The 19,911-nt window shown below is 44.4% G+C and overlaps 1 protein-coding gene across 2 annotated transcripts in view; it reads left to right on the top strand.

The window, feature by feature from the left end:
* KIF5C (kinesin family member 5C) overlaps nt 1–19,911 on the top strand; it is a 149,719-nt gene that overhangs the window by 83,634 nt on the left and 46,174 nt on the right. For both annotated transcript variants that reach the window (XM_026492823.4, XM_044381604.3), the window contains exons 11-13: nt 4,432–4,580; nt 14,635–14,810; nt 19,557–19,625. In XM_026492823.4, the coding sequence (XP_026348608.1) occupies nt 4,432–4,580; nt 14,635–14,810; nt 19,557–19,625 (394 nt within the window). The remainder of the gene's footprint in view (nt 1–4,431; nt 4,581–14,634; nt 14,811–19,556; nt 19,626–19,911) is intronic.

Here is a 19,911-nt window from a genome sequence, read left to right on the forward strand (position 1 = left end):
ACATCTTTTTACTCTCAGTCTCTTATGGGATTGAGAGACTGAGATACTCTTTATTCCACATTGCAAGGTTGGTTTCAACATCCTAGATAGAATGTTCTATTTAGAAGGAATAACTCCAGACACAGAGATTCAGGTATCTTTCTTAGTGACTCTGGTTTATTCCATGTTCTAGAAATTCTTGATTCTGACTTGATTTCTTTCTATATCACTTTATTTTTCTTAACTTTTTTTTGTTTTTGTTTTTGTTTTGTTGATTATAACATACATTTAATAAAATCCATAAACTCAAGTGTGCAACTCAATAAATTTTTACAAATACACACAGAACCATCACCCAGCATCCTAGAAGCCTCCCTGTTGTACCCTCCCCATCAATACCCAACTCTCAAGGGTAAGTGTCATCCTGACTTAAGTCAACATAGATTACTAGTGCCTGTCTTTGAACTTTATGTAAATAATAACATACACTACTGTTTTGTGTCTGGCTTCTTGTATGCAACATTGTATCTTTAAAATTGACTACATTGTTAAGCGTAGTAGTAGTTTCATTTTTCATAGTTATATTTCTTTCTATGACTATAGCATATATTGTATCTTTTCTACTGTTGATGGATATTTAGATTGTTTTCATTTGGGGGCTATTATAAATGAAGTTACTAGGCCATTGGTTATCATGTCTTTAGGTGAACATTTGTCTTCATTTCTGTTGGTTATGTATCTAGGAGTGGAATTGCTAGCTCATAGATATGAGATATTCAGCTTTAGCAGATAGTACTGAAGAGTTTTCCAAAATGATTGGAATAATTTATACTCCCTCTAGTAGCACCTGAGTGTTATAATCTCTGCACATTCTCACCAACACTTGAGATTATCAGTTCAAAATTTCTAGCCATTCCGTTGGATGAAGGTATTGTTATTTTATTTTACATTTCCCTGATGGCTGATGACGTTAGGTGCCCTTTTGGGGGGTATTTATTGATACTTCTTTTGTATATGCCTATTCAAATCATTGCCCAGTTTTTACACTAGTAGTCTGCTTTTTTCTCATTGATTTATAGCAGTTATTTTGGGCAAGTGCTTTATCAGATACATGTATTTTGTATATCATTTCCCTCTTTGTAGCTTATGTTTTAAGTGTTTTGATGGTGACTTTTAATGAAGAGAGGTTTTTTTTTTTTAATTTTGATGAAGTCAAATTTATCTTTACTTTTACGTCCTATTTAAGAAATCTTTATCTATCACAAAGTCTTAAAGATATTCTCTTGTTTTGTTCTAGGGGCTTTATTGTTTTACCTTTCACATTTATGTGTACAATCCAGAATATAATTTTTATAAGGTATTGGGGAAGTGGATAAAGGTCACACATACCCCTTCCCTCCCCAGCACCGTATATTGAAAGGACCATCCATCCTTTCCCACTATGTGTATGGGCACCTTGTCATAAATCAGATGATTTTGTAGGTTAGCGTCTGTTTCTAGGCGATCCGTTCTGTTTCTATTCTTTTTTTTTTTTTAAGATTTATTTATTTATTTTAGAGAGAGGGAGAGCACGCAAGTGAGTGCACATGATGGCGGGGGTGGGGAGGGGCAGAGGGAAAGGGAAAGAGAATCCAAGCAGACTCAGCACAGAACTTGGAGCTGGACACAGGGCTCCAGCCCATGATCCTGAGATCCTGACCTGAGCCAAAATCAAGAGTTGGATGTTTAATCAAATGCACCACCCAGGTGCCGCCATTCTGTTTCTATTCTAAAGTTTCTGGACTATTCGGTCACTTTTAATTACTGTGATTGTGTAATAAGTGTTGATATTCTATCCACTAACTTTGTTTTTCAAAGTTTTTTTTTGCTATTCTTGGCCTTTTTGCATTTCTCTTACAAATTTTAGAATTAGGTTGTCAATTTTTAAACACCCATGCAAAACCTCCTGGGATTTTATTTGAGATTATTTAAAATCTATAGAACAGTTCTGAGGAGGATTGACATCTTTTCCAATCAGTGTTGGCTGGTTTCTTCGTATTCTACATTTAGTGGATGGAAAGGCATGATGTTCTGTCCCATTTGGGACTAAAATGAAGTCTAGGGCAGTAGCTTGAGACAGGCTTTCCCACCATTGTTCTGAGTTCCGAATGAGAGGTGGGTTTTATATCTTCCAAATGCTCCTGTGGGTCATTTCTGTACCATCTCTGCTCTGCTCTGGGCCCTGGGACCGTGACCTCTTTGGACAAGTGCTGTCTTGTCTCTGGCTTCAAGTTAGGTTCTGCCAATAGAAAGGAACATGGACAGGGGATCAGAGAAGAGAAGAAAGTGAGGTCAGGGTATAGTTCTTGGCTCTTTCCCTCCAGGGTCACTTTGGGTTGGCTGTGTCCCCAGACTAAAGGCTGTTACGGATGCCAGTGGGCAGCCACCTTCTTATAGCTCCCTGTCTCTGTGCCCCCTTCAGTCTACACATGGTGATGATCCCCCAGCGCCCTTCCCATATCTTCAGTAAACTCTTCCCAAATTATGCAATTTGAATGGGCCATCTATTTCCTGCCAGGAACTTGATCACCATGAAAGTGGAAGAAAAAGAATTTTCTGGACAGCTTAAAAGAACTTTGAGAATGCGGACCAGTTATACCAGTGATACCTTGCTGGGTCTGCTCACAACACTACTTCTGGCTAAACCTGCCTGAGTATAGCATGAAGGCTTTATCCTTCTCTTTGTGGTATCCTTGGAAATCATCAAGAGACTCTTTATGGTGTAAAAAGACTAGTAGCCTCAAAGCGCACCCTTAAATGTCCACAAGCATTTTAGCCATAGGTTATGTGTCACTTTCTGACTTACTAAGGTGATAATGCACGCTGCCGTGTCCGTGCCAGTCCCAAGGGGCAGCCGTGCCACCTGCGGCTGTTAGAAGGCGAGGTGAGAGTGTCAAGCTGGCACGGACTGGAAGTAGTAAGAAAATTGCTGCTATTTGAAAAATTAGACTTGAAGCACTTCTGGGGACAGAGGCCTCCAGCTACAGAGAACAAGGGAGAATTTTACTAATTCTTAAGCAGAGTCTCACGTTGAAATCATTTCACTCCTCTTTTGACAGTTGGGTTATTTAGTTGTCTGCTTTAAGAATTAATTTTTGGAATGACATCTGTAGCCCTGGTGGGGGCTGGTGAATTTTGCTCACTGAAATAGAAATCATGTCCAAAATGTCGTTTCATGACAACAGTAATTAACCTGAATCACACATCAGATAATGCTGGCAAATATGACAGTACAAGAGCCTGTGGGAGTTTAAAATGGAAGAGTGAAGAGCAAATAAAACAGGATATCCCATTTTTAAATGAAGTTTTCGCCTTCTTAAGAAGTAAATAATAAGTGGGATTCTGTCGTGGTCAGTTTCCTTTTTAGTTGGGCAAGTCTGCTTGTGTGTTCATTTCTGTAGGTAACTAGATGAATCATGTCTTTTGTCTTTGGTGTTAGCTAGAGCTGCCACTGCCCTTGCCCTCATCACTTGCTCCCTTGAGTAACTGTCCAGACATCCACTGTGGCATCACACCCTCCACCCCCGGCCGTATGCCCTAGAAAGTCACTCCATCTCTTATCTGGGAGTGAAAAAATGGTGGCCCTCAGACATGTTTGTTTGCCCCACACATTATTTTGGAAAATTGTTTGAAACTGGGAGATACAAATAAAAATATTCAAGTGCTAACTTTCTTTGAAACGTGGGGTGAACTGAGAGTAGTGGGCTCTCTCTTCCTACATGGTGACAACTGCCTGTGATTGGGGGGGCGGGCGCATGGGCTCAGTGGGGAGCCTTGGTTTCACCTGGCTGGTCTGAAGCCATTAAGTGACCCGCCTGTCCTGGGAAACGTGTTGACATGTGTTCAATGCATCGGGGATGATTCTAGGTACCAAATGTGAGTAACAGAAACAACTGATTGCATTACTTCAGTCTGTGGTTTATTGGTATGAGAAACTGTAGGTTTACAAGGCTGTAGACTTTATCTCCGTTGTCTCGGTATATCCCCAGTGTTTCATAAATGTTAAGATGGAAAGGAAACTTACTTAGGAAGATGAACCTGGCAGGGCCATGGGAGATGCTTAGAGGAGGATGCAGAATACTTGAGAAAGACCATCGCTGTAAGTCAGGGCTGAGAACATCGACTAAGATGGTGGCAGGGGGAACAGAGAAAGAGGTGGCCCTGGGAGACAGTTTGAGGGAAAAGCCTTGGCATTTATACTGACAGGAGGGAAAGGGGAAAAGGGAACGGTGAGTTTTAGCCTTTGGGGCAATGGTGCCAGTAACACAGCGAGGAGGTGGTAGGTCCCAGGGTCCCTCGGCTTCCGCAGTCCCAGTCTTCAGATGTGAAAGCATTTGAGGCTTAATTGTGTTCATGATTTAGCTAATGTTAATAGCTACTCTCAGAATTTTTCCCTTCTGTTTTTGACGCCAGGGCTAAGACCATCAAGAATACAGTCTCTGTGAACCTGGAACTGACAGCGGAAGAATGGAAGAAGAAATACGAAAAAGAGAAAGAGAAAAACAAGACTCTGAAGAATGTTATCCAGCATCTGGAGTTAGAGCTAAACAGGTGGAGAAATGGTAAGGAAGAACGGTGAGGAAGAATGGGGCATGAATGTGTTTTCCTTTTCCTGGGAAAGCCGGTATACTGGGACACTGGGGAAGGAGGGGATGATGGCAGAGCTTGGTCCTGCCTTGCACCAACCTGTGTGAATGAGTCATGTTTTCTCATTGCCTGACACAGCTCCCGGCCTGACCCCGTCACTTGGCTGATAGGTGTGCTTAGTGTGGTCAAGTGACTATTTGCAAGGTTGCCTTAATCTATTTCCAATGAGATATTGCTCTGTCTGTTACTGTAACTCTCTCTGGTAGCCATGTTTGAGGTTGAGAGGACAGCGTCTGACACTTTGTGGCTCAGACTGCTTTTGATTAAATGAAAAATGTCGTTCTCGCCTATGTGAGTTTTATAATTGACTTGGGGTTAAAAGTCACCTCTGGCAAATATTTGCATTTTTGGGGGGGCCAACTGATCTTCATGCTCTGCTTCTTCAGAGCCAGAAATAGAGGTCTCCCGAAGAAGCACTGTGCTAAAATGGAGTCTTACAGGCTTCTTTCGTGACTACTGTTTCTTTTTTTCCCCCAAAAAACATTCTCTTAGGTTTGTTCTACTCAAAGAAAATATCTCAGAGAGCTGACACACACTGGGTGGGTGGGTTGTGGGTGAGGCGTTGAAGAGGGGTTTCCAGATCCAAGTGCAGACAGATTATTCTGGAAATTTTAACATTGTGATGGAATTAGAAGGTAGAAGTCCTTTTTTTTTTTTCCCCCTTTAACTGAAATAGGCAGGTTGGGGTGTGTAGGGGCATATGGAGAGCTGGAGATTCAGATTGTTCACTGTTGTGTCCACTACGTATTTCAGTCACTGCCGTAGACTTCAGTGTCTCGGGCAAGCATAGGGGGTTGCTGGGCAGGATGGGGGCGGAACCCGCCTGTGTGTAACTGCAGAGTTAGTGGCAGATCATCTTGTGAGTCTGTGTTTGCCACTGTTTTTTGCTAGGAAAGGTGGGGTGCCAGTGACCTACTATTCAATGGAAAAACAATTGTGAAGCAAAGCAGGCTTCAAGAGAGGTTCAAGAAATGACCTAGTAGCCTAAATAACATAACTCTTTTCTTTTGGGGAGATTTCCTAGCTGCACACATGTTTTGAAAGCTGCTAGAATAATTGAATAATTCAGCACCTGGGGCCGGTGGATGATTCCTTGCAATTTGGCAGGAGTTAGGAGAGTAGGGAGGGATGGTTGGCAAGGCGGGGAGCGGCCGTATGAAATTTTATTCTATTTCTGGGATCCTCTTGGGTCAGTTCTCTGCTGGGCAACTGGAACATTCAGTAAAGCCTTTTGGTACAGGGAGAGGGACTGGCCTTAGAACATTGCGCAGTGGGCAACTAGCCTCGTGGTTTTCTCTTCTGTCCCGTCCCTTGCCAAGCTCTCACTCTGCAATTCTCCATCCCTCCACCAACTCTGTCCTCTAGGGTCGGCCCGCTGCCCTGTTTGCCTGACTCACCCTCCTGCCTGGCACTCTCCCCTTGCTTTTGGGCTTTTAACTTGGCATCATTTTAATTGTTTGTCCCACTTCATCCACCTTGCAGATCTACTCAGAAATACACTGTTTTCCATGTCCCGCAGGGTGAGATCCTACATGAACCCTTATGTAATTATTTGGGAAAACTCATGTATGGTTTCTGGCACATGATAGGCTTTCATAGATGTATGTTTTGTAAGCATCTGACTAATCCATTGCTGGAGTGGTGGAAAGGGTGAGCTGTTGGTGGTCATGGTCTCTCTGCCCTAACAGAGCCTACAGTCTGGTGGGGGAGACAGACTCCAGCCACAATCAATACACGTGTCTATGCTGCATACCAAAAAGGGAAAGTGTAAGGTACTAAAAGTTATTATAACGGGCCCTGACCTTGACTGAGAAGTCAGTGAAGGTTTCCCCTGGTAAGCAACCTAGGGAATAAGATCTGAGAGAAAGAGAGCAGTTGGGAGCAGCAAGGTAGAAGTGGGGGTTGGGGTGGAGGAAGCCATGTTTACAACATTCCCCAAGGGGCAGCCTTGAGGGGGCGGCAGCAGGAAGGCCAGTATGGCGAGCTGGGGCAGGGCAGTACTGGTCTGAGATGGGTGGGAGGGGTGGGCTGGCCTGCCCTGTGCAGAGCTAAACGGTTTTTGTTCAGGATTTTGGTTATTATCTAGGAAGCAACGAGAAGCCCTTCCAGGATATTCAACTGAAGATCATATGATAAGATTTGCATTTTTGAAGCTCTGTTGGTTGTGTTGGAGAATGGACTGGAGAGGGTAGGAGGAGGGTCAGGAACAAGGATGGTCTTCCAGGGATGAGGTTACAGTAGTTGAACTGAGAGAGAAGGACAATGGAAAGGGAAAGACAGGGATGGACCGGAGAGGTATTTAGCAGGTAAAATCGGCAGGGCTTGGTGAGAAGCTGGCCATACAGAGACAGAGTGCCAAGTTTTCCAGCTTGCCGTATTGGATGGAGGGTGGAACCCTTCACTGAAAAAAGAAACACCAGAGAAGAACCAGCCTGAAGACAAGGGCGATAAGGAGGAGAGTTTGAGATGTCAGTGGAACATCCAGGTGAAAACGTCAACTAAGAAGTTAGGTCTAAGGGTCTGGAGCTCGGGGGCACTGGCTGAACTAGGAAAAGAAATGTGAGCGGAGCTTTAGGAAGTACATGAAGGCATAGGCAGGGGTGAGGGCTTCTGCAGAGAGAGGGCAGGGAAGAAAAGAGGGAGAGAGTCTTGAGAGAGACCCCCCCCCATTACCTTATAATCACTGAGTGAATGTAATAGAGAAGGGGATCTGAGAACTCTCCTGTCCTCCCAAGCTAACATTTATGTTTTAAAAATAATTTTTCTGGGGATGCCTGAGTGGCTCAGTCGGTTAAGCGTCTGCCTTCAGCTCAGGTCATAATCCCAGAGTCCTGGGATCGAGTCCCGCATCGGGCTCCTTGCTCTGTGGGGAGCCTGCTTCTCCCCTGGGCGCCCCCCCCCCAACTTGTGCTCGCTCTCTCTCTCTCTCTGACAAATAAGTAAAATCTTTAAAAAAAAAAAGATAATTTTTCCGAAAACAAAAGTTTTCAAATGTAGAGAACCACCTTCAGTGATACAAATTTGAGGCTGGAAGTGAGGCAGGTAGAGGCATCTTGGAGCTGGTCCTTGGAACAGCCGTGAGTGAAGGACTATCTCAAGGACTAACTCGACGTCCACACACAACAGAACCGCCCCCGGCTTTTTGTTATGTGCCTAAGCTGGGCGTTTCCTCCTTGAGCAGCCCTTGAGGTTTTGACAGGCTAGAACCGACTGCGAGGTTCCTTGTCCCTTGGTTGTCTGTGCAACCTGCACACAGCCCTAGTGGTTTGTGTTTAGGTCAGTTAGAGGAGCCTGAAAAACGCCACACCGGGAAAGAAGGGACTAGAAGCTCCTCAGCAGGGTCCCGTGCACCAGGCCTAATTCCTAATAGTCACGAAAGCACACGGCTGGTTTGTGTCAACTGGAGAGCTGGGGTTTTGAGAGGTGAAGTTGAGAAGAGGTGGTGCCCTCCACTAAAACCCAAGTGGCAGGGTATTTCCAGGCTTCTTTTGAAACTGGACACACACATTGGCTCCAGCCCCTGAGTTCAGCTCAGCGAATCCTGGGCGTTGATGTTTCCACCCTGTGGGCTGAACAGCGCAAGGCAGCTCTGTCCATTGTGTGCATTCTCCGCTGGGAAGGACAGGTTTACCCTTCATGGTGTGCTCATGATTCTAAGAGTTTGGCTGCTCTACTCCGGCTGTGGAAGAGCAAGAGAGAAGGGGTGGGGCTGAGAAGAAGTGTGCGTGTGTATGCGTGCTTGTGCTTTCCCCTTTGTGCTGTTCTGTAGACTGAGGTAGGAAGACCAAGGAGCTGGAAAGGTAAAAGAACACGACGTCCCAATGGCAGATTGGGTCCCGGCAGGCCATGTAAAGTGAAGAAGTGAATATAGTGGGTGGTGATGGGACTGTGTGGCAGGAGAGAGCATTCCCTGCCCAAAGTCATTCAGAAGTTGTGAAATACTACCCTATTCCATGCCCGTAGGCTAGTTCTGCCCCAGGCCCCCACCGCTACCAATTTTCAACTCCTTGTAGCTTCATGGGCTACCTCAAAATGTAAGCCTGGCAGTTTTCTCCTCTGGGCCTAGTAGAACGTTGATTCTCAGAAGATGGCCGGTGACTGGTAATGTATATAATTACACCCAGCCTTAATTCATTTCTGCCATTGGCATTAAGGCAAGGCTCAGGGCATATGCATGCTGGCTTAAGGGGCGGTCATGCCTTGTTTTTACAAAGAAGGCATAAGGAGAGCCACTCCATTCCCCCCAGTGCCAGGCTCCTTGGGTTGCAAGGGACAGGAATCCACCCTGCTTAAACAAAACAGGAAAGCACGTGAAGTCTGTGAATAACTCCCAGAACCAAAGAACAGCCGAGCAGCCAGCCTCATCTGGCAAAGCTGGGGCTGCTCTGGAGACGCAAGGCTCCTCAGGGGCCACAGCTGGCGTGAGTCCCCTCTCGAGTTTTCTCTCCCTTCCTTGCATTATCTGTTCGAGACCCAGCGGCTCAGGAGAGAAGGGAGATACCGTGCTTGGTGGCGTGCTTCGGCTGAGGAAGCCCAGGGCCCTCTGCTGTGCGCTCTGACCAAGCCTGCACGCGCCGGGGGAGGTGATTCCTCACAAGAAAGTTGCGGTGCTGAAATGAGAATGGGTGTTGAGTGACTGAAAAACACCTGTCCAGTACAATCTGCTAGTGACATCTTGTGGGCTGAAATCAATTGACAGTCCTTGGAATCTGGAAGCTCTGTTGGCGGCTTCAGCCGCAGGGATTTTGTTCAGCCGACTTGCTTAAGGACAGATAGATGGAGTGGGCAGTTGTCAGAAGCAGGGTTGTTTTCTTTTTTCCAGCTCTGTTGTTTGTTCGTCATATACATGGAAAGGACTTGAACAATCCTATAAATGGGGATGGATTTAGATAGTTGGATTCAGAGTGAATAATGGCTCCCAGTTCACCCTGCCCCATTCCCCCAGTCCATCCGGAAGACTGTTGATGGGGAGGTGGGGGAGGGAGGGCTGAGGGCCCAGGGCCATGACCCTCAGAAGGGGGATGGGCCCACAGTTCCGCAGTGCTGTGAAGTCAGCTTTTACACATGCCCTCTTCTCCTGATACTTTGACTTTTGTCCTTTAAAAAGCAATCCCATTTTACAGGGGCTTAAGTCAGAAAAGGGGGCCCTGAAAATCTAGGTGTCAGAAGTGCAGGGAAGTGACCCAACAATTGGGCACATCTGCAGTGTCTCTTGAATAATTAAATATATTAAATAACAGAATGGATGTAGATTTACCCCATCTGCTGAAGTCATGCAAAGAAATTATTTCAACACAGACTGGGAGGGCGTGGAAAAATCAGCCATTTCTAGAACAGATTTGTTCTCCACAATTTAAACCTGCCAGGCCAGCAGGCTTGATTTCCCTAACTGGCTAAATCTGCAACCCGGAGTCTGATCCCAGGCTTTCTGGGATTGAGTGGCCTCGATAGCTCACACACAATTTGCTATTTTAGCATTAAAGGTATCGAAGATGCTGCCCCCTCCCCACCGCCTTTGGATTCATGACTACAGTAGAAGCTCAGAAGTTAGCGTTTCATTTGAGATTTGATTTGTTAGGCTCTCTTCTTTCCAGAGCACAGCCAAGCACTAATAGAAATACTGACCGCTAGGAGAACGGTGGGGGCAATTCAGGAGGTCAGGACTGTAAAGAGATTTCAGAATCCTGGGTGACCAGTTTATTAGAAAATTACTCTAGAAGGGATTAGAGAATGTCTTAAGCTGCTTACAATATTTTTAGGAACTAGGGTGAGAGATGCTATTTGTGTGCAAAATAATCCTATAAAGGAATGATTTTTTTTTTTTAAGCCTCACATTTATATAATGACATCTTGTAGCCAGCTGCTCTTACCCATCTGGCAACTTAAAGATTTCCTTTTAGTTTCTTTGATATAGAAATTACCTACCATTCGGTCCGCCACTGGGCCTGTTTAATTGGTATTAAAAGAAAGCACGTCCTTTGCCAGATCTGCTGTGGTTTCTGCCGGAAGCTGTGAGTGACCAGCAAATCTCTGCCCCTGGATTTGCAGAGAGAATGCAATTACCTTTCTATGTTCTCCAGAGGCTTTAGGGACTCAATTTATGAAAAGGATAACTAGCTCATTGCTATTTCATGTGTGAAATTTTAATGAATTACTGGCAGTCTAATGGTTTTCTCTCTCCCTTTTTTTTTTGAAAAAACAAAAAACCAAAAAGCCTGTTTTAGAATTTTTAACTAATAGCCCTAACGAGTATTTTTGATTAGTCTGTCATTCTTGTTTATTGCAATTGATGGATTTTTACTTTTTGTAGAAATGCTATTTATGCCCTCAGGAGGTTTTCATTTTATAATTAAAATGCTCTGCAAACCTTGTAGGTGTGCTCCAAGCGAATGCTCCTGTGTACACACAAATCTTTTTAGTCCTTAAAGGTAATTACATCTGACAATAGGAAATGCCAGAATGCTTATTTAAAGAAGGGAGAGGTTTCTAGTGGGAGTGGGGGGAGCTTTCATTGTAGAAAATCAGATGCTTTACAGTATTATAAGCTCTTTCCCTATAGACAGCAGGTATAAAGCCTCAGGGCATGAACTAAGAGAAATTTGCTTTTAATGCAAAAAAGGGAATAAAAGTAAAAATAAAAATAGATGTGCCTCATCATTTGGTGGTCCTTTTCCGGCCCCCCACCACCAGATTTTAGGACATTTTTTTCCCTCTGGGCTTTGTTTGCAGCTGTCTGCCTTGTTACAATCAGTCGTTCCGTAATCACCTCATGGGGGCTTCTCAGGAGACTCAGTCCACTGCAGTGCGGGGAATATTCTCGATTAACGTGGTGAGATTGCCATGGAGACAGATTGCCTAGTGTCAGGTCTCGCATAGTGTTGGGAATTTACAATCCCCAGACGTGTTTGTGAGCTGGACAGTGTAGTTACCAGGGACGCTTCTGGAAGTCATTTCCTCGGTCCTTTGAAGGGTAGTGGTGTTTGGGGAAACCAGCTCTCGGTTCCTCTCTGGACAGGAGCTGTGCTCTCCCACAGATGCCTCTGCTTTTGTTCTGCTTGTTGCTGCTTTGTTCTTCTCGGCCCGAACGGCTGCTGTAAAAAATAATCCCGACTGCCTGACCTTTGGAATATAAACTGGGAAGAGCTCCTTGTTTCGATGTAGCTTTGTAGGGGACATGTGGATGCTTTGGTTCGTAGAATTGTTTAAGAGAAACCAGAAAGTCTGCTATAGGTTTCGAATATTGGTTTAGTAATAATAAAAATAAACCTGAAAGAGACTTGCGTCGCTACATCGTGTTTTGTTTTTGGAAGTGAGCTACAACCACAAAGGTGTTGTGAAGACCTCAGGAACAACAATCTCAGAATAAGTAAAAATACCTGCAGAGCCGGAACAGTTGACAATTCGTTAGGGAGAGGACAGGGTAGGAGATGGCCCTGAAACAATTATACCTTTTGTGTTTTTAACATATACTAAGTTAATCTTTCAAATAATGCCATGTTGAAGGCATTATTTATTTTTTTTCCTTTACAAAAAAGCAAACCAAGAGGTGAAGCAGGAGATGGGCTTGTGATTAATTAGATCAGTTAAAAGGTGCGGTGTGGCTCAGCGTCCTGCCAAGGCTCTGGAGATGGTAATGCGGTTTGTTGATTACTTTCAGGGTGCCTTGTAGCAGCGTTGGCTGGCTAGATGAACTGCGCTCTTCTTGGACAACTCTGGTGCTCAGGGACGCTGTGATTCCTCAGCAGGACAAGACAACAAATTTAGGATCACTTGCCGCTGGGTTATAGGGGTTCATCCCTGGGCTCCTTAGCTCACTCCATCCTCATGGTGGCACTGACTCTTAGCCACGTGAACCAAAGAACACGGGGACTGGGTCTCTTCCAGCTGTGTTTGCATCTCGCTTCTGTACTTGGGGCAAGTTGGCTTAGAATCATAGGACAATGTTCTGCCTGGTTTCTGGTCTAGTACCGTTAAGAATTTCACTTGCATCATGCTTAAGCTACAAGATTAAATTCATGCTGGACTGGATTGCCCTGATTACAAAGTTCAGCAGGTGGAGTTGAAAAATTAGAGATACTGTCCTAACGCAAAGAGAGAAAAGATTTACCAAAATGTTTGTGGTACATTTCTCTGGGGAAGGAGCAGAATTGGGAGGTAGGGGCGAAGGAGGGCTTTACCTAAGTTTTTGTGTAAGTAATCTGTGGTTAGAAAAAGATAGATATGTATATTTAAGCAAAAAAAAAAACCCAAAAACCCTTGGGAACTAGAATATGGTACTGCTTTTGTAGCCTGTGGCTTTAGCAGGCCGTAGAGAATATAGATCTTTTAATTGGATGGAATCCATTCTGCACACTGAGGTCGTTGATGGATGCTTTAAGCCAGGAATTGGAACTGAATGAAATATTGATTTGGTTCAGGTTCAGTTCAAAGGCTGCTCTGATATTCTGGTTTTGTTTCAGGTCAATGATTTTAGAAAAAGGTGTAGGTACAGTACGGTCTAGTTGAGCTTCAGAAGGAAAAAGGGCTGGCTCAGTCTTATATTCAGCAAAGGAATACTTTACTCCAGGTTTTGCTTCAAATGGATCTGTGATACAAAAACGAAATCACTGGATGTTAATTTTATGTGACAGGGAGGCCTTCCCACCATTTTGCAATTATCAGGTGAGGTGATGAAATCTCCAGCAGTGAAGCTAACCCATCACAAAGTGTTTTGCTTATATTGAGATAAATGTGTACAACGTTCAGGTGGCTTCCGGGAGGCATGATGCATACTGTTAATGAAGCCACAGATGAGGGGATCCAGTTTTGTCTTGTTTTGTTTTGTTTTTGAGAAATCGCCTTTGTCTTAGGGCAGTTTTCCTGGGGACTTTCCACAAAATGCATTTTTTTGGGCTAAGAACTGGGTGAGGCTTGGAACATTGCAGACACTCACTGATTGTAACAAACTGAGTGTGAAGTTGATGGTAAACATTGTGATGGAAAATATATTTGTTTTTAATTTGCTTTCCAAAAAGATGTTTGAGAGACTCGGTTGGGCCACATGGTATTCATAGATTCCTTTTTATGGAGTCTGTCTTTGCAAGGTGATTTTCTTGTTGGGGCTGGCCACTGACCAGCTTGAGAACTTCACTTTTTCCCCTCAATTTGAACAGTCAAGTTTGGTAATGCTTCCTTCGAGGCCCCGACAACCACCACTCTGCAGACAGAGAAGCGGTATGTGCTAGTCTGCAAACGGAGAAGTGGTGTGCAGGGTCTGTGCACGACATTCTGGATTGGCTGCTTTTTCTTTCCTGGGTCTACTTGACATCATAAGAAATTATTCTATTTGAACTCTCCAGATGAGCCAATTAATTCTGACCTCCTGGGGGAGAGGATGGTAGTGGAATGTGTGTTTGTGCTATGTCAGTCAGAGCTCCTGGGTCCAGGGCTACCCTGGTCTCCTTCAGATGTGGAGACTCTCAGGTTCCAAGGATTATGGCCCTGCAGTGTTCTCTTCAATAGTGGTGAATTTCCTCGATTTGGCTGTTTCTTCTAATGAAATGGTAACCTAATTAGTTGGTAATTAGGATGCCTCAGAGGTCTGTTTCCCTGTGAATCAACCACTAGATAGAATATGATTCTAGTAAAACCCCCAGAATATTCCCCAACAAAAGGAAAGTGTATGCAAAAAATTCTGGATGTCACTGCAAGCTATATTAAGAGCTTGTGTGGCTGGTGGAACCCGTGTACTTAAGTGATGGATCATGAGACAGGGAGTATTATATAGTCCTCTTCTTCCTTAGACTAGTTTTGGTCAATTAACTACAGCCTTCCTTGTCAAATAGAAAGAACACAAGCTCCAACTCTCTCCAACAGCTCTGTATTGTGTCCTCTGGGTCTTTCCATGGGAGTGGCAAAGGAATTGGGAACTCTTCCTGTAGAGCTACATGCTGAATTTCTTCAATCCCCAAATCCTCTTGTGCTTTGCAGGAGAAGCTGTGCCTGAGGATGAACAGATCAGTGCTAAGGACCAGAAGACCCTGGAGCCCTGTGATAACACCCCCATCATAGACAATATTGCTCCTGTTGTGTCTGGCATCTCTGCAGAGGAGAAGGAGAAGTATGATGAGGAGATCTCCAGTCTCTACAGACAGCTGGATGATAAGGTCTGTAGCCAGAGATTGTAGTCCTCGCTCTGGCACCTAGACTAAAGCTGGCAGGTCCTAGAGCTATTGGCCAGAAGCAGCTTCAAGCCCCATGGGACTGATGCAGGGCTGCAGACTGATGTTTATGTCTGTCTTCCTAATACCTACCCTAGCTCTTGATCGGGCAGAGTCAGGGAACTTGTGGAATGGAAGCTTTCATGGAAGTTTGATTGGAAGACTTGGAGTTGGTCCAGATAGATAGATAGCCTTCACTTCTGGCCATGGGACTGGGACTAATCGCTGCCTGAGAGTGGGCGTGGCATGAGTGTGCATGATCTTTGTTCAATTGTCCCTTCTATTGTTCTCTGGGCCTGTGCCTCACCTCTTGAAAACTTCAGCACAGTGCTAGCTAGAGGGACAGGGCGGAGGCTCCTAAAGCCCAGTGTGTTCTTTAATCACGTAGCTCTCAGGCCCTGGGGTGAGGAACCAATGGGAGTGGCGTGTTGGGTCTGACAGCTTTTCCTTTATTGGTTAATCTGTTTTCAGGGGCATACTCTTGAATGAAGTAGTTTGAACATGCTGTTAGGGTTGTCCAATTTTATGGCAAACTTTTGGGACTCAAATAGTAATGTAATGCACAAGTTAGACCAGAGGAAAAGAGACCTTGGAGAACACTGTGTATCGTTCATCCCAGTGAAGGTCGGGTTAGGATCCCAGAGGCATAGGAAATTAAATTGATGTCTCACGTGATCTTGGCATATTGCCCTTGGAATATTCTAAATCCTTTCAGTTCATTTCATCAAGGTTGCTGATATTTTTAGTCTGATTTAATCTTTTCTGCTGTGGTTCGGCTCAGAGTGCTTGGGGACACCTCTGGTTTGGCTGAAACAGCTTTGTTATGTTAACACTGCCATTAATCTTACAGGCCTGTCTATCCTGAGTGAAGCTCACTCTGGATCACCTTTACAAGCAAAATGTGAAGCTAGCTCTGCTTATCTGTGACTCTGGGAATTTGCATTATAGCCACAGCGTTAAACTGGGGGCACCCTACCCTTCTGGTAACCTATTGAATGAGCTACTCACACCCTTGAGAGCTGGGTTAATTGCCCTTTAGGCACTTGACATATTGTTATCCTTCCATTTCTAACCAGCTATGATTATGCAAAACCTCAAAGTAAGAGAAAAAGGGGATCAATAAGTTAACAGTGTATGCAATTTCTTGATTTCTCCAAAGAAATGCTATTGTTCAAACATACTGCAATTTTCTTTTTCATTTTACAATTGATGGGTTCACTTTAGTAATCCCCACAGAATTTTCGATGAGGGATGATAACCTGATTCTATACTTCGTTTTCTATGAACAGACTCCTGCTGTGGTTGGAATTGGGATTGTTTGCTTTGGTAGCATAAGGAGCTTTCATTGTTCCAAGAGAGACTTTAGACACTTGAATGCAGCTTCTGCCATGTAACAATGAGGACTGAGTCACGAGTGCGGAAAATGCCGGGCCTTGGGGGTATTCAGTTGGTAGCTGGCAGAGCTGACCCTAGAGTCTCTGCCTTCTGATGACAAGCCTAGGATACTTCCTGTTATTTCATTTTCCTATGGCATATGCTTTGAAGACCCTCTAAAGCACGTATTTCGAGGTTAGCATTTGTGGTCTATCACAGGGTGTTGCTGAGATCTGAGACAGTACTGAGCCCACAAGCCTCAGCCACAGAGGGCACCAAAGCTGGTGGTCTGACCTTAGTGACTACCCATGGACTGCCTGATTATGTCTTACCAGCTGTCATTCTTATTTGTCCTCCTCTAGAAGGTTCTAGAAGGTATTTCATGCTTCTGATGAGATAGGTAGTTTGATACCTTTGAGAAAACATGAGTTGGGACATGGCATCTTTATAGATTACTGAGTGGTGGAGCTGAAAGCATCTAGGTCCAGATGAGAAGCTAGCCCAGGGGGATTACATGACTTGCCCGAGTTTATATCACCTGTAGGTGGCAGAGCTGGAATGAGGCTGTGTATCTTCTGGCTCCCAGTGCTGTGGTCATTCCATTTTGGTCTTAGACCTTTAAATGAGGAACTTGTCAACACTAATGAATGTAATTAGAATGTGGTGGGAGAAGACTACACAGTCTCCTCCCAGCTGCCCCTCTGCCCTTCTGTGCTGTCCCTCCAGGGGACTAAGGATAGGTACTTAGAGTCAGACCTGTGTCTCAATAATGCTGAGACTTGGACTGATGAATGGCCTACGCTGCCGAAGATGTTTTTCTCATCTGCAGCATGGGGCTCATATCTGTGCCCTCAAAAAGTTGCAGTGGGGATTAAAAGTTTCTAGTGTGTAGCAGTTGCTCAATAAATAGTAGTTTCTTTCTCTTCTGGGTTCTCTTTACTTAAGGGAGAACACCATCCTATGTGGTACTGGGAGGGTTGGGGGGGGTGCAGAGGTGGGTTGCAAGCAGAGTTCTAAGAAGAGCAAGTTGGTGTTGGCACTGTGTCTTTTCTCATCTCCTCCAAGAGTAGTGTTCTGTTGGAAATGTGTGAGAGGAATTAAGGATACGTAGAAATATGCTGATGAACCCTCTTTCACTAATTACCATTGCAACAAAAACATTTTTTTATAATTAAAGGTGGCCAGTGACCAATTCATTGACAGCTCACCATTTCACGTATAAGAAAATTCAAGAACAAGAGTATTCTCTGAAACAGTGCTTTGGAATCTGCTGTGTATGGACTAGGTCTTAGGAGTCAGCATCAGAGTAGCGTGTTCTAAGAAATGCACTTGAATGTATGTAGACTGCACAGCACATTTTCTTCTGGAACTTTTGAAAACATTTTAAAGACTATGATAGACTATGCTAATTCCTTGGAGAAGTTGCTTTAACAAAGGGTAAGTGTCGTCTTGGAAGTGTCTCTGGTACCGGTGGTTCATGTTCTTACAGTGTAATCCTTGTTCCTCACATCCTTCCCAGATGGGCTGGTAGCCCTTAGTTTCAAAACTCCTTGCACCTGGCTTTTCACCTGTCAGGGAGGAAGCCTGCCTCTTCATGCTTTGAAGTGAACACAGTGTAAGAACAAAGGGCTGGCTTCACCATTCCGCTTCTCTCCTGATTTATATCACTCGTACCGTTGCTTATGCATCCCAGGGGAAGGGATGGCAGCTCCCTGATGTTAAACTCCTTGACTCTTTTATGTTAAGTTGTTTAATATTTATGTGCCAAGGAACATAAACACAAAATTGTTCCCGGTAACTGACATTCTAAGTTTATAAAGTAGAAGAGGAAATATGCCCTACAGAATAGTCTCCTAGTTGTGCAAGTACCATTTTTTGGCAGTTTCACTCTGGTGTAATTTCCCTAATTCTCCTGCCAGAAATCGGATTTGGGGAGGAAAGTCATGAGCATTTTGTTGAACCATTAAAGAAACATGGGTGTAAAAAGTTCGGTAGAAACAGGGCTCCCCGAACAGAAAAATAAGGCTAAAAGATATTCTATACAAAGGAAAATGAGATACAGATCCTGTAATCCTGATTTTAGCATGTTCTTGCTCCATAGAAAACATTAGCTGTGACACCGAGTCAGTCCGATTTAAATTAAATGTATGCATAGACACGACCTAATAGGCTAGAGACTATCCCGTGGACACCTGGGGTTCTGCGACCCAGGCCCTTGCGTTCACCCCTGTAACCTCACCTCTGGAAAAGCCAGAAGGTGCGGTGCAGGATTTTTCTGGGCTGCCCTGAGAACACCTGGGCGGCACCGGCGCAAAGAAGGACCCAAAATACTGCATCTGACTCTGCCTGGGGTTTAGAGCCTGGAAGTGTTACCAAATCGGATTTTCTCCTATTTTTAAGGGAGGGGTACACGGGAAGCCAAGTTGTTCTTGGCAGACTAGGCTTCACATTTGCATCTGAATTCAGGAAAATCTTTGTAGGGAACGCTGAGCCTCCCGTCGTTAAATGTTGTCCGCCCGCTGCTTTGCCCACACTGGGTGGACGGCGCCTGGGGAGAGGCAGCCGCGTTCGCACGGGCAGCGTGAGGCGGGCAGCTCTGGGTTTTGTGGCAGCAGCACCTAGTGGCAGGAAACGAGAGTGAGGGAAGCAAATGGCCTGTGGATGACAGGCCAGAAAGTAAGCGCTGACGTTTCTGCATCCCCCACTTCCTTGAGTTGTTTTGTTTTGTTTTGTCCTGTTCTTTTTAGACTGGTAAGAAAATTAACGTCTAACCAAGAGGAAGATCTGCTCATGCCGAAGATTAACTCTCTAGTGGAATGTTTTCCAATCTCTCTAAGTAGGAGATTTGAAGTGGAAATATTGGTCCCTCCTACAGATCACGTGGCAGCATTCCTGGTCACTGATGTGTCTGACGAGATTTGGAACACGAATATATTATAGTCAGATGGTTAGAAATCCACTGCCTTATTTTTTGTTAGCGTCGTTGAGTTGGGAGGGATAGCTCCAAAGTCCCTTTAGATTCCCAAACCCTAGCTCTCTGATTTCTGGATGAGCAGGAAGTGAGTTGAATGTGTAGGATATTATATATCCCCAAATACGCAGACGTTTTACCTGCTGAGGAAGGTGGGCACAGAGGTATTTTAACCAAATCAAGATCCCAGAGCCAGTCTCTCATCTATGGGGAAGCACCACACCATTCCCTTCATCTTATTAGCAAGCTTACAGCTGGTACCCTGGTATCCGACTGTCATCGGGAAACCAGGATATCAAAAATGACATCACTAACCCAAAAACATTAAACATGATGTTTCGTTTCAGGATGATGAGATTAACCAGCAGAGCCAGCTGGCTGAAAAGCTAAAGCAACAGATGTTGGATCAGGACGAGGTAAAGAACGCAATAAATTTTTTTTATGAAGTTCTCTTATTACTCTTTGTTGTTGATGTTTGTGCCAGAAATTTAATTTGCAAAGAATTTTTTCAAAAATCATTGAATCATGTGGACATTTCTTGGTAGATTTCCTTTCAGTGCCTGTTAAAAGCTGATTTTAGAAAATAAATGTCTGACTTCGTAGAGCTCTGAGGTTTTTGAGAGTGAGTAGCTGGTTGCTACACTTAGTCTTTGAAGAGCGGAGATAAAGGAGTTTGGTGGCTGGGCAAGGGTGATTCTAATT

The sequence above is a fragment of the Ursus arctos genome, unplaced genomic scaffold (genome assembly GCF_023065955.2).
Source record: "Ursus arctos isolate Adak ecotype North America unplaced genomic scaffold, UrsArc2.0 scaffold_1, whole genome shotgun sequence".
NCBI classification, from domain to species: domain Eukaryota; kingdom Metazoa; phylum Chordata; class Mammalia; order Carnivora; family Ursidae; genus Ursus; species Ursus arctos.